Source organism: Denticeps clupeoides, chromosome 1 (assembly GCF_900700375.1).
Source record: "Denticeps clupeoides chromosome 1, fDenClu1.1, whole genome shotgun sequence".
NCBI lineage: Eukaryota > Metazoa > Chordata > Actinopteri > Clupeiformes > Denticipitidae > Denticeps > Denticeps clupeoides.
In genome coordinates, this window is record NC_041707.1 from 3,483,030 (window position 1) to 3,498,551 (window position 15,522).

A 15,522-nucleotide genomic window follows, 5' to 3' on the forward strand; every position below is an offset into this window, starting at 1 on the left:
TCAGACTGGGGTAAAGTGGAACATGTGAAGTACACCCGAGATATGGACGCGGTACAGCAGCAATGAGCATGGCGTCTGGCGTACTTCACTCGTCAGGGGTGTGACCAATCAGGCAATATTGTGTGTGTTTCACTAGCGCCTGTAATGACTTAATTGAAAAAGAAATGAGAGGGCGATAATTTGGTGTAAAAAGCAACAACAACAGCAAACTGCCGGTGCCTAATAGACATTTTCCACACTCGCTGTTCACACCTCATGGAACACTGTCCATGCAGCCACGTGGGGGGGTTCATCCTCGCTCATGAAGACGTGTGGGAAGAGTGAACTTCCACCAAATTGCTCGTTTATTGGGGAAGTTTAGTACCTAATTCATTAGGTAAGTACTGCAGTACTGTTGTATTGATGGGATTCTTGGTCATGGGCTGATCAAAGCAAAAGTGGTCATTATTAGTGCTGCACGATTAATCTAATCGCAATCGTAATTGCGATGTCAGTCTGTGCGATTACATGAACGCAAAAAGCGTGATTTAAATGATTAGTACATGGATTGGATCGGCAACATATCCGATCCATTCTCTCAAAGTTTGCGAGCTGACTGAAGTCTCACTTCAGTCGGATGTGACGTGTTTGTTCACATGACTTTCGATTCGGAGACATATGGTTAGACGCCGCATGACGCGCTGCATCGTACGTCAACGTCGCCGCCATATTACGAGAGGCGCTGCAGTGGCGTGAAGCATATACATGTATGGAGAGAAGTGCATAAAAATGCCTCACTCTTGTGCTGCTTGCGGCTGTACAAACCGCTGTACGGTCCAAACAGATCCCGGGGGATTACATTTCATAGGTAAGGCTGGACAATTGTTTTGAATATATTTGGCCATTATAAAATCCTGTTTTATAAGTCTTAACCTTAGCTAAGCTAGGCTAAGCTAGCGAAGCTATGCATTCCTGTGTTCAAGTCAGCCTCCAAACAACGTTTTGGCTAAACGTAGGCATTAACTATTTAGACTGTCCTTAGCTGTTTAGTTAAATTTTCTCAAACTCTGAAGGTTTCCTAAAGAAATTCACCTCAGTTTACAAATGTTAACCTTAGTTAAGCTAGCAAAGCTATGCATCCCTGTGTTCAAGTCAGCCTCCAAACAACATTTTGGACAACATAAGAACTATAATACGGGATTTTATAATGGCCAAATATAATCAAAACAGTTGTTTAGCCTTACCAGGGTTTGTCGTTTGACAGTAATATAAAAGAGTTTTTTGTGATTTATTTAATTTTGTAGACTATTGTATTTTGAAAGCACTGGGTATTTCAGGTTGTTATAAGTAGTTTGTATGTTTCACTTTGAAATTAAAATTTCACTATTAGTATGCGACTTTTCATTGATATACAAGCAAGTGTCCTTTATCATATCGCAATCGCATATCGCAATATTGATCTTAATAATGTGTTTTTATTAATGTGTTTTTTTCCCCAAATCGTGCAGCCCTAGTCATTATGATACGCGGCAAGCACAACAACGAAAGGTGTCCTCTGCATTTAACCCACCGGCCATGAACATAATTTAAATATGCTACTTGTATGGCTTTAAATGTAGCTGTTTGGACAACCATGGTCAAAGGTTTATAAAAATAATGACCTAAAATGATGAAAACAGTGCTGGACAACTCCTTGGACCAATCAGGTAGCACTGTCATCCTTTAAAGAACTAAAATTGTACATGACATCAAACTTCAAGAGCCGTAGATCTGTGATCAAATTAATACTTTTTATCTCTGTAGTCTCTGGTTGACTCCATTGCTGTAGAGACTAGACTAGACAAGATTAGACTAGACTAGACCAGTCTAGAGAAGACCATACTAGAGAAGATAGATAGATAGATATGAATGACAGAATGAACAATCAGTTCCTAATGAACTCGACTCTAAACACTTGTACCCCAGAACAGCCAGCCTTGTGTTTTTTATTTTTATTTTATTTTACTACCAGACTATTTTGTACATTCTTACGGCCAGATGGGCCGAGCCCTCCCTGTCTGGCCATGTTTGGCCGGTGTTAGAGTGCACCGTTATTGATCGCTCACAAAGACCAAGGTGGAGGGGAGCCACAGCAGGAGTGGGCCCAGAGCCAGCGATGTAAACCTGTGTGTGTGTGTGTGTGTGTGTGTGTGTGTGTGTGTGTGTGCCACAGCTGTGCTGTCAGTCTTTCGGCTGCATGCATGGGAAAGGGCGCTTTGGTGGTGAATTAGAGTGGAATGTCACCGGACCACCCCGTCCCCCGCGAGGTCCTGTTATAAGTGAGACGTGCTGTTGGCGTCCCGCTGTGAGGCCTTTTTAATTAGAGCCCTGGTGTTGAGTCTCCCTCCTGCTGTTTCCTCCTCACACCTACACACACTCTGATAGCACAACGTGTGTGTGTGTGTGTGTGAGCCAGATGTGAATGCACCATGAGGTCACAGCTTTTCCTGGGGCCTGGACGTAAGGAATATCTGGCCGCAAAAGGCATGCGGTCACTACACAAACACAGCACAATGGGCCACTCCCACACACCACTCCAGCCTTGGGATTCCACCCTTGCTCTTGGGATCCAAGAGCAAGGGTGAGCTAAACCCAATGGTCCGAATGGGCTGTGTGTGTGTGTGTGTGTGTGTGTGTGTGTCCTCTGAGTAAAGGCCACGCTGCGGGCTGGTCAGATTACACACGGACGGAACGAACTCTGCTTCCCTTCGCCATGCCGTGCCTTAATATTCCAAGCGGCGAGGTGTGGCAAGTGCAGTCGTCTGGAGCCCGTGGAGGAGTGGATTCTCCAGCTCAGACGAAGAATAAAGAGCGAGCAGAAGCCCACGAGGCCACGAGTCAGGCCCCCGCGCCGTGACGAGGACGGACAGGTTGCGGCGGGGGTGTCGGAAGAGGCGCAGCTGCTGCCCTCGCGCTGCTGCAACACCGCAGATCGCGGGGCGGCCTGGGAGACGGACACCAACAGTCCTGCTGACAGGTGGGGCGGCGGCGGCGGGCCCCACGCCACCGCAGACAAAACAGCCAGCAGCAGCTGCCGCCTCCGGGGTCTCTGAAAACCAGAGAATTCCTTCAACATTTATTTTGACCTCCTGGATGAAGGATTGTACAGACTTTTCAATGCATCGGGCTTTTTAAAGTGTAGTGTTTGTCACATGTGATACACAGCAGCACAGCACACAGTGAAATGTGTCCTCTGCATTTAACCCATCACCCTGAGTGAGCAGTGGGCAGCCATGACAGGCGCCCGGGGAGCAGTGTGTGGGGACGGTGCTTTGCTCAGTGGCACCTCAGTGGTACCTTGGCAGATCGGGATTCGAACCGGCAACCTTCTGATTACGGGGCCGCTTCCTTAACCGCTTCCTTAACTGAACTTTAACTTACACTTAAACTGAAGCAAACTAATGGAAAATACTCCCAGTCTTTCTAGTCTTTCATCCGCCATTATTGATCTTCCTCACACACACACATATACAAAAATAATAATCACATTCACATTTATTTAATTACTGTAAAATTACTGCTGTATTGGAACTTGTGGTCTCTTACATGACTCTTTATTTATTCAACCTTTTAAAAAACAGTACACCAAAGAAGACAGGGACATAACACAAGCGACAGAAGGAGAAATAATATTAAAAACAGAGCGAAAGAAGAGAGGAGGACAGATGGAGGGATTGTGGCACATGTGAGGTAATGGCAGCCCAATCCTTGGGATTTGCCTTAAAAGACGAAAGGATGTATTTCATTCAGTTGCCTTTCTGTCCCCGCAGATTTGTAAATGTCGCTTCTTAACCCCCCACCCCCTGCCCCCAGACGGGGGAAATTGCTCGGCTCGGTATCGATCGCGTCTCCTCCAGAAGCTTCCTGTGCACCATCCCCAGTCTTATCGGCACATTTCATCACAATCTTTTAGGATTTTCTTCGCCCGGGGTTGTGGATATTACCATGAGGGGTGTTGTGGGAGGTGTGTGTGTGCCATTTACAGCTTCAGCTCGGGGCCCGGTCCTCCGCTTTCTGCCTAGCGAAGGAATGTGTGGAGGATCCGGCCCGGATGGCGGCGCATCTGGCAGTATCCCCCACCCCCCCACCAGCGGCCTGGAGCTCAGCGGGAGTCTGACCCATGGCCATGATCTCCCACCTGAGGAATCATGGGAGACCCGTTTCTCATACACGTATCGGGCCTGATCGATTATCTGTACGTTACATTCTTAACAGCCCATAAACCACACCGCTGCCACGTCCCCCTCATTCACTGTGACCGGTGACCCCAGAAACTATGATGTTTGACCCGAGAACCTGTCTCGGGCTCATATGTACATATATGCATCAAACTGTTTTGACGTTCCGACACACAAAAAAAGAGACTCGGCTCTCAGCCAAAAATATGGGGTGGTAGTAGCCTAGTGGGTAACTGTAAAATGAAATGTAAATGTAAAAATCTGTAAACGTAAAGCCGTTGTGGCTCGCTGTGATCCACACGCTCCGTTCCGCCTCGTCTTCTGATATATTGCTCTTCTAATGTAAATACTGCAGGAGATTTGTATCGCGATTCAGGCCTCCGACGTTGTTCGGTCTCCGGACGCCGCCCGCCTCGCCACTCTCTCCGGGTCTGACCTTGTCTGGATTGAAAAGGACACCTCCCTTCAGGACTGAACCCTGAACCCCTGGAATCACAGCGAACAGCTGCTTAGGATGAGTGACGCCGGGCTGAGGAGTGACCCCTGGTCCCATCAGCTGACACGATCACATTTAATCGCTTACGGTGGCTGTTATGCAGATGCCTGCACACCGCATACGATCATGCTGGGCACAGATGCATTGTGGGGGCACCGAAATTCATCTCGATGCACCGCGACATGGACAATTCTGCATTGATGCAGAGCAGACCGTAACCGATTAGCGCGTTGCTTAGCGATTTTTTGAACGGAGGTATAAAAATTCTAGTTAAAAAGTTGTGTCGGTAGCGACTGATCTGAGTACAGCGGCACTCCGTCCAAGTTGAGGGCCCTGTGAGCGCCATACGTGTTTTAGCTGCACTTTGTAACTGTGTTTGATTGGCGTTTCACTGGTGTCCGCTCGGTGACCCCACAAACACCAGAAAAACAACTGGTTCAGACATCCATGTGAACGAGCCCTTAAGGTCCCGAGACATGGAAACGTGACCCTGTGAGATGATTTAACATTAATACGAGTCCCCCAGCCTGTCTGTGGTCCTGCATGGCTAGAAATGGAGTGTTCTGTTCATTCTGCTTCTCCATTCGCACAGCGAAAGCTCAGTCGGCTGAATCTGGAATTTGTTACCTCCCATCTCATGCTTTCTCCGCCCAGAGAATTTCCCACCCTTCCCCTAAAACTTTATCTCCACCGACCGTCATGTAAACGGGGCAGTGGTGGCCTAGTGGTTAAGAAAGCGCCCCCCGAAATTTGAAGGTTACCGATTCGAATCCCGATCCGCCAAGGTGCCACTGAGCAAAGCACCGTCCCCACACAGTGCTCCCCGGGCGCCTGTCATGGCCGCCCACTGCTCACCAAGGGTGATGGTTAAATACAGAGGACACATTTCACTGCATCACCGTGTGCTGTGCTGCTGTGTATCACAATCACTTCACTTTCTATTAGTGCATGTTACCACCCCCACCCTCCACCTCACCTTGCCACTCTTCTCCTCATTAGCATGAGATTCCTGGGAAATCTCATTGTGGGACTGGATCAAAGTGGCTGTAATTCTGAGACTCCAGATACAGTATTAGGGGACCAACAAGACCGATATGAAAGCTTATAGACCGACATGTCACGGGACCTCTAACGCTCATCTCACCAATGTATTTAAAAACATACTTCACAGTAGTGCGGAACTGATAGGATGCATTGTGGTGCGTCGATAATCGACACACTGAAAATCGTAATTAATTGAATCGTGAGACCATCAAACGTGTACACCTCTAAAATATACATAGTTAAAAGGCCAAATATTTGCCTTAACTAGTTAACTGTGCAGAATAACAGATGTACAGAATAACAGAATGTCATGATGTACACGTGTTCCAGTGCTAATCGGGAAATGAAAAATGAGGTCCGCTGCATTGATGATGCAATGCAAAAAAATACACAGCGCATAGACACTCCACGACTCACAACAAAGGAAAAGCACTGGATCTGCGTTTCTGCCCATTTTTTTTCCGCCAATCACCTCTTCTCCTCCATCTGTTTGAGTTTGATAGTTCTGTTTCTGCATTTCCCGGAGATGTGAGGGTGTATATTGGTGATTTAGTCTTGCAGCATCCGCAAAAAAAAAAAAAAAACACAAAAAAGCATTTTTGCAGATGCTGCACTTTGGCTGGAAAATATTCACATTGCGTATGCAATACTGCACATTCAATATACAATCAGCAAGCAAATTAATTCACAGTCGAGAGATCGTAGACAAAGAGCCAAAGATCCCAACAACTTTCCTTCGTCCTCACAACTCGGAGGCTAATGAGCAGCGTTCTGTATTTTAACTTTAAAAAAAGGAGAGAGAGATAAATAAATAAATAAATATGCCCACACAGACAGATGCATGATGGGACCGGGTTCGAGGAGCTGACGATTTCACTCTTCCTGTTTTTCAATCCTTTGCCCCCATCGCTTTGTATTGGCTGTGTGCTTATTGTGTGTGCAGCTCACAATCCATGCTTTAGAGCCGATCGTTCCAAATGCGCCAGAGAGAGATGCGGAAAGCCGATCGATCGCACTTTTAACAAGTGTCAGTGACGGGCGAATGCAGAACATTTGAAACCTCTGGAAAAGCCCAGTAACGTGCCCTCGGCTCGAATGCTGATGATAAAAGCTTCTTTTTTTATTGTAATTACTATGATTTTTGGACGGACGTGTTCCACACCTCAACGCCAGAGCCTGCCGGGGAGGGGAATGAATAAATAAGCAGGCCCCCCCCCTTCAAGAACATTTCGCTCTGAGGCTCATCGACTTTGAAAATTGCCTCTTTTGCATCGGCTTGCGTCCGGGCCGAAGCGCTTTTTTCCAAACCCGTCCGTCCTGCGAGCGCACGACATCGCGGCCCGGATGCCAAGACCCCCTTTTGCATCCTATTAAGATCTCGTATTCCCGGAGCTCTGCTGGGAATGACTTTGTGGCGGTGGATCAGGGACGGGGAGGCCGGTGGGCCTCGCGCTCCGGGAGGATTTGCTGCTTTATTTGGTCTCTGCTGCCCAGGAGGCCGTTTCATGGCCTGCGCTCGACGTTGCCAGTTATTTGCCGGCTTGTGCTAACGGCGGAAAAAAATTATAATATAACACGAACCCTCTTCTGAAAACAGGTACGTTTACGGCATTTACCAGGCGCCCTTATCCAGAGCGACTTACAATCAGTAGTTACAGGGACGGTCCCCCCCTGGAGACACTCAGGGTTAAGTGTCTTGCTCAGGGACACGATGGTAGCAAGTGGGGTTCGAACCCGGGTCTTCTGGTTCATAGGCGAGTGGATACTACCACCCTGTAAGATTCAGAGAATTCTTTTAAAAATAAAGCCTTGGAGGTTGTTTGTAGCGCAACACTAACCGCTTAGAGATCCTCAACCGAAAGCAGGTGCAGCAAGAATTCCTGAAATTCCGTACAGATTTCGTACAGAAACGATTATTTCCTGTATTGGCCAAAACACTGAACTTTAACTTTAATTTTGTGTTTTTTATTTTTTTTTTGAGGACAATGTCCGGGACGGACGGACTGTACCTGTTGCCTTGGTTTTAATCAGGAAAACGTAAACCGGCATTTCTAGCTCAGCCAGATTGCCCGGGTCCCTCAGAAGACTCCTGAAGCGGCGGCGTCGATTTTCATCTTCTGAACCCGCCGTAAATATGCTGCCGTAGACACGTCCCTGCCGACGCTTTGGCGGGAGTGGGGTGGTAGTGGCCTAGTGGGTAACACACTCGTCTGTGAACCAGAAGACCCGGGTTCAAACCCCACTTACTACCATTGTGTCCCTGAGCAAGACACTTAATCCTGAGTGTCTCCAGGGAGACTGTCCCTGTCACTACTGATTGTAAGTCGCTCTGGATAAGGGCGTCTGGTAAATGCCGTAAATGTCTGGACGTGAGCGACGTGGTAGCTGAGTGACCGCACCGCGGTCTGATCTGAGGCAGGTAGGAGGTGTGAACGTACAGACGGTGCGGGACGCCGAGAGTTATTACTTCGCCGGATCCTTTTCATGCGCCTGCCGTCCTTTGTGTTTTAATGAGGCGCTCGGAGAGCCGGGGCCTGTTCACCGCGCCGCTCCCGTCCTAATTGGGCTTCTGAGCGCCGGGTTCGTGGCCTCCCCCCCTGCCCACCACCACGGGGTCGGAGAGTTCCCATAATGCCGCACTGCTTCCTTTTCCCTGCCGAATCACCTCCTGAACGAGTCCCATGCCCCCTGTGCGACGCCGCCGCTCGGCAGGTCCCGGCCTGGCTCACCGGGGTAAATAAACGGCGCAGCGAGTGAAATGGGCCGGTTGAGACTCTTTTGGGCAGGAAGCCTCTCGGCTGATTCCGCGGCGCCGATAAAGTTACAGTAACAGTCCGGGGGGGGGGAGGGGCGGCGGCTTCAGGAATGTTTTCACGATAACAAGAGAGCGTGTGTGGGGGCGGGGTTTCCCCTCTTCACCTTCCTGTCTGTTGTGTATGTTCTGGTGATGCTTTGATTGTGTGCGTGCTTTTCCCTCGGTAAGTGTGTGTCTGCGCTGTGTGTTATGTTCGTGCGTGTGTGTGTGTTGACTGCGTTGCCAGTGGCAGGTTGGAACAGGCGTGTGTTCTCGCTCTGCACCGCCCTCACAGCGCTGCTCCACGGAGCGCTCGTCACGACCCCACACTGAGCCCACGGGGGGGCGGGGACATGGACAGGCAGTGTGTGTGTGTGCGTGTGCGCGCGTGTGTAAAACGCCTGGACTAACAGAGTGGACCGCAGCCCTCAGAAGGTCAAGCGCGTTTATTTATTCATCAGTCTGGGCCCAGATTCCCGAACAGAGAGAGCAGTGAGGCCGCCAGCCGGGGACTGCGGCGCATACGCCAGCAGACAAGCGTTTTTTTTACGGCCTTAAACGTTTCTGTGACGTTTTAAGCAAGAATAGACAGGTTGAAATGCCCACCCTCTCCCTTTGGCAATCCCACATTTTGTACGTGCTTTTTAGCAGCCGAGAGTCGTTCAGAGTATTCCGGTATTCCTGGAGGGCTGGGGCGTCTCCGACATGCCACTGCACAAATGGAGGAAGCAGCGACGCCACTGTACCGCGGGATCCACACGAGGGACACCCGAGTCGGGCAGAGCGGGAGTGTGCGGGGCACCCTGGGATGGCAGAAATACTCCCGGGGAATCCATAATGGACGGAGTCGTGTGAGGTTGGCCCATATGTGAGACTTCACCCAACGACAGCAAAGTAGTTCATTCCAGCGCTGCGAGAGACATACACCCTACTCTGTGGCGGTTACGGAGACTAAGATGGAGCCATTTTGAAGAATCCAATGTATTTTTGCCTCTTTTTACCTTCGTGGCAGCTTTGTTCCTTATGATGATGATAATGAGATGCTCTTTAACATGAGATGCTTTTAATGAGATGCTCTCTAACATGAGTGAATGATAAGAAAGTGTTTGGCATAAACCTTCAGGACTGTTGGACACCGTCCTCGTTGTCCAACTTAAGGTGGTGGAGAGAAGGCAAGAGTGCGAAATGCTGCCGTCACAGCAAAAGCTCCCTGATGATGCAGATCTTCACCTTTTTTACATTTACAGCATTTACCAGACGCCCTTATCCAGAGCGACTTCAGACACTCAGTAGTAACAGGGACAGTCCCCCCCGGAGACACTCATGGTTAAGTGCCTTGCTCAGGGACACAATGTGGGGTTTGAACCTGTGTGTTACCCGCTAGGCCACTACCGTTCATTACATAACCTCACGTTGGTTAATTGGTGTCTTCGGTTTTGTTCTATAATGTAAAAAAGGCAGGGCCCATAAATGAGTAGGTGTTTGGTAGTGTATACTACAGTTGATCACGCCAGTACAAAACAACTAGTACCAATATTTAAAGGCACATGCTTCAAGGACCTGGTCCACACAGGGACAGATGGACAGTATGTCCAGGTCATCACTTCTTGCCTTTGATGTGCGTAACAGCTTATTAAAATAAGCATCTGAGACCTATGGTGTCAATTGATGTGAAAGTAAGACGTGCCGTGTCCTTTTCATCCCCACAGGAAACTCTGGGGACAAGATCGACTACAGTCAGCAGAAGAGGGAGAACATTGGAGACCTGATCCAAGAGACGCTGGAGGTGCTGGAGCGTTACGGAGGGGAGGACGCCTTCATCAACATCAAGTACATGGTGCCCACCTACGAGACCTGCGCGATCCACTGACATCCTCCACGCCGAGCAGATCCGACTTCTGGAATAAGCCGGTCCTTTCTGCCTGTTAGAAATGCAGATACGTCACGGACCTTCTCTCTCACAAAGTGTTCAGATAACGCTTAAATTGCCGTTAAAGCAACGCTGTCACTGTCACTGTCACTTAAATCTTTTCATTAAACTGTTTGGCGTGGGAGGAGCGTGTTGCGCCGTCTTTCTCTGCACAGTGTGGCGAGCGTCACCATCGGCTCCCTCGCCGCGGATGCGGGGGTCTTTGGGGCTTCGCGCGGGGCCGCCAGGGCGCTCCCAGATCCTGTACGGGCAGGCGTGAGAAATGAGGCCCTGCAGCATTCCTGCGTGTCGCACATGTCTCCAGCACCTGCGACTGTGTGTGTGTGTGTGTGTGTGTGTGTGTTTCGGCCTGTTAAGCGTCGTGTCTATAAAGCGTCCCGCGGTTAATGAGCTTTCCATTGGACGGACCGGTGCTGACCCCTCCCCTCCCGCCTGACCGCCGCGACTCGCGGAGGGACGCTGTCTTCACACTCCCGGCCGGGCTGTTGGCCATTTCACAATCACCTGCTTCTCACGCCCGCCGCGTGCTACAGGCTCTCATTACAGCCGAGTAGAATAGAACAGAATAACAAACGGACCAGTCGCATCGACACTGGACAAACCATCACCAACCCTGCTCACTCTACTCTGGAAGAAAGACAGAAGACAGTGAAGTGATTTTCATTGTGATGCACAGCAGCACAGCACACGGTGCGCACTGTGAAATTTGTCCTCTGCATTTAACCCATCACCCTGTGTGAGCAGTGGGCAGCCATGACAGGCGCCCGGGGAGCAGTGCGTGGGGACGGTGCTTTGCTCAGTGGCACCTTGGCAGATCGGGATTCAAACCGGCAACCTTCTGATTACGGGGCCGCTTCCTTAACCGCTAGGCCACCACTGCCCATCTCTGGATGTCCCTCTCTGTATCACTCCTTCCCAAGGTTTCTCACTTTCTTTTTCTCTCTTCTAGAGTTTTTTTGTGTGGAGTTGTTCCTTGTGTGCAGAAGGGTCGAGTGTGTTGGGTGTCAACTGTACGTCCTGTCAAAGCCCATTGCGACGTACTGTATGTGATTTGGGGCTATATAAGAAATAAATGTTGTTGTTGTTGTTGTAGAATGGAACAGAAACGGCACGAACGCACCCGGGCGGAGCGGGGCGGGGACGAAAGATGAGATTTATTCCTCGTGCTCCGCTCCACTGAGCCACAGATGAGATTAGACAACACAGCAGCATCCACATGACCAGACCAACCCCGCCCGGCAGGGGGGGTCCCGGCTCATCCCGACCCCGGGCCACGCACACCGGCCTTTCTCCTCCACACCCCAGTTAGACAAATTTGCATAGATTGACATCAGGCCGAGCGCCTGGAACGGCGCAGGGCGTGACACCGGGGGCCGTCATGTGACTTAGCAAGGACTCCGCGGGCGAACCCCGCTTCGCAGCCAACCCAGAGCGGCTGTAACACGGGAGCGCGGCGGAGGACCTGTGGAGGCCCAGCGTGAAGCGAAATGAGATGAGATGGGCCGGGGGAGCCGGGCGAAGAAAACACAGCCGAAAAAACAACATATCAAAAAAGAAGATGGCTGCTCCCCCCCCCCACATACCTTTCTGTATTTCCCTGAAGCTTAATTTACTCCTTTTCTATTTTATTTCGCTAGTGTTTTACTTCGTTTTGACCACCTTGTGTTCTTCATTTCATTTTAATGTATTTCTTTAAACTCGCAGTGCCATGCTTGTGTGCGCAAAAGACAGCGATTTTAACGTCTGTTAGCGGGAAAAGAGCCGTTACCGTTTCTTTACTTTACTTTACTTTACTTTACTTGGAAGACGCTTTTGTCCAAAGGAAGACACCAGCGATTCTCAATCGGTTTCTATGGATTTTGAGTTAAAAAACTAAAAAAAGTCCTGATCTTGTCGAACTTGTCAGGAATAGAACATGCAGGGGAATTGTTAAGTGCTAGACGAGGAAAAATGTGTAATTTTGTGCAGTGTGTATGCATGCGCGTGTGTAAATTTTAGAGTCGTCTGAGTTTTCAACTGTTTCTTAAACAGAGTTGATTGGAATCGGAGGCCGCGTGAAGAGGGAATTTTTAGTCTTGTTTCATTTGCAGATCTGAGAGAGCGTGCAGGGGTGTAGCTAGCTGTAGTGTATTGATGTAGGAGGGCGCACTTCCATTTACAGCCCTGTAGGCAGCATCAAGGATTTAGACTCGATGCGAGCAGCTACCGGGAGCTGGTGGAGAGAGGTGAGGAGAGGCGGGACGTGGGTGTGTTTCGGCTGGTTGAAGATGAGACGGGCTGCCACGTTTTGGACCATCTGGAGTGGTTTTATGGTGACTGCAGAGGCTCCAGCCAGGAGAGAGTTGCAATAGTCCAGTTTCGAGATGACCGTTGCCTGGACGAGGAGCTGCGTAGCCCGGATCTGGATATGCAGCCAGTGCGACCCTGACCGTGACAACAGGTGACTGCAGGAAGTCAAGGACAGCCGTCCTCCACGAGGACGCTCTTTACAGGCACACAAATGAAGCCGACTTTTGTCCATAAGACTATCTTGGACCGCAGTGCTGCGCTACCGTACCTTCAGGTGTGTAGAACGGGGCCACGCGATGCCCGCGCTCTACACTCCGTAACCCGCCTTAATCCCCGGGCACCGCCGCCTCGTCCGGCCACGTTATTATTGGCCCGCTTGGTAGCTCGACCCCCTCCGCGGGAAGGTGACACCTCCGACTGGCACTCCGCATTGCGTTGCGATGGCACGCCGCGCCGGTGCGCCATAAACAGGAGAACAAAGACAGGGAAGAGAGGGGCGCCCCGGGGAGGGGAACGCGGCGGTAGCGTACGTGGCTACAGCAGGATGGATGAGGGGACGGAAGCGCTCGTGAGCCGTCTCGCAAGGCCGGAGATCTAGGGGCCGACCCGGCCCGCTAAGTGTAGCCGCAGGTGCACAAAAAAAACAAGCGGGCCCCGGCGATGAAAACATCATCCCGTCATGGCGCCCGCTCCTCGGCGAGCGCCGCGCTCAAAAGGCAGCTTGTTAGGCGGCGAGGGCAACGCAACAGAAACAAATGGCCCCCTGGGAACAATCCGTCTTGTTCGGCTCCGCCTGGCGAGGAGTCGTCCGCGCCACAATGGAGATTTATTCCTCGGCCAGTAAATGCGCCGGTTCTGGGGGAGCTACGCGGAGAAGGTGCCGCTGCACGTCTGTGCCGAAGTGACAGGCATCGTGCGCATTTCGCCGGGGACGGGTGTGTGGCGGAAGTGGTCGCTCCTCCCCTCGCGGTACTCTTCCTCCACCGCAGGTCTTATCACCCGCAAACACACTCCCGGGGCCCCGCCCCCACACAGCCATGCACTTATCTCATGGGAGCCGAGCTCGGAGGCCACGCCGAGAGCCTGTTGGTTGGACGACGGATTCTGGGCGCTTTACTTCGCATAGATTGACCGGAAAGTCCATGTTGTAGAACAGCAAGTTCCATTGACGAGTCTTTCAAGCAAATAATCCAGTCAATGCACGAGAGCGTCCATGTTCTGCTTATCAGTTTGGCCCGTAATCGGATGGTCCCGAACCGCCAAGGAGCCACTGAGCAAAGCACCGTCCCCACACACTGCTCCCCGGGTGCCTGTCATGGCCGCCCACTGCTCACCAAGGGTGATGGGTTAAATGCAGAGGACAAATTTCACTGTGTGCACCGTGTGCTGTGCTGCTCTGTATCACAAGTGACAATCACTTCACCTTCAGTTCAGCTTTCTAGGCTCAAATGGGGTTAAAATATAGTTTCTCTGTATAAAACTGTCCACAATGGGATAAAGTATAATGTAGCAAGAGACATTGGACAACTGGAGATTTTTCTGGTGCATCGTCACGTTTTGTTTAATTTATTTGTCAAAAGGGGGGGAGGAGATGTGTCCTCTGCATTTAATCCTTACGAGTCCATCTCCGTACCTGCTATGCCACCACGACGTTATTCCAAATGTCCGTCTCACCTTGGGAAATTGTGTCCTCTTGACCCAAGAGGAACTGAGCGATAAACACACGGGAGCCTCCGGGGGTTAAAAATTGCTCAGAGCTCCTCCCCTTCCGATGCGGATTCTGCAGCTGTTCCCTCCTGACACCGGGCTGTTAGCAGAGGGCGAGGTGTCAGGGTGACCTCCGGCCGGGCAACATTGTCACCCCGCTTCCGCGCTCTGCCTATTATCAGAGCGGCTTGTGATTGGACGTATTGCGAATGCTTGCGAATGCGGGTGTACTTCTATATTCGGTTTTGAGATGTAGAAGATTGTTCGTGATCTTTGTCCTAATCCATGGCCAGAAGAACAATGGGGCCTTTAGCCTCGTTTCTCAAGGCACGGACGGGGCCCGGGGTTTGATTGCAGTAGCCGGGGTGGGGAGATCAGCATCCATCATGTGATTTCTGTCACCAGCCCGCTTACTGGATTAGCACCCTAATCCACAATTCTGGGGGTGGGCGGAGCACGGCGCGACCTCCCCGTCAGAGCAACGAGCCTCCCAAGCTCCTCCTCCACTCAATCGCTTCCTTTCGCGTTCTGGACCCGACGCAGTGTGGATCTTTGTCCTTTTCTCGTAGTTTCATAATTCGAGAACGCAGATCTTACCTATCAGCTTATCACGATCGGCATTTCCTCGCAGCCGCAACGAGTCGATCATCTCCCAGTTCTCCGCCACAGCATGTTCCTTTATTATCTACAGCTCTCTTAATTGGATTAATTGCTGAATAAAAAAACGCACGCTATTAAGGAGGAAAATATTGGGCCTTAGCATCTTCCAGCAGCACACGGCGTACGACTCGGAGGCAGAAGAAGGTACAAATTACCATGCGAGCTGCCGCAGATAAGAACTAAGCCAGTTTTCAAAGCTTGAAATAAATGCCAGGTCTTGTTTGATGCCAGAAATCTGTGACTTTTTTTCATCACGGGTTTTCAAAAGGAGGATGGCGAGGGGGGGGGGTCTGCAATAAATTCCTACATCTCTATATTTCTGTCTTTCTGTTCCATACCGTTCTCATGCCTATTGTAGGACGTGTGTCGCTCGTTCGGTTTGCCATTTCTGAGACACGTGTTGACA

General features: G+C 50.5%; 1 protein-coding gene across 1 annotated transcript in view; it reads left to right on the forward strand.

The window, feature by feature from the left end:
- pacrg (PARK2 co-regulated) overlaps nt 1-10,582 on the forward strand; it is a 101,406-nt gene extending 90,824 nt beyond the window's left edge. The window contains exon 5 of the mRNA XM_028987659.1: nt 10,240-10,582. Within this exon, the coding sequence (XP_028843492.1) occupies nt 10,240-10,400 (161 nt within the window). The 3' untranslated portion in view covers nt 10,401-10,582. The remainder of the gene's footprint in view (nt 1-10,239) is intronic.
- Nucleotides 10,583-15,522: the final 4,940 nt, after the last annotated feature.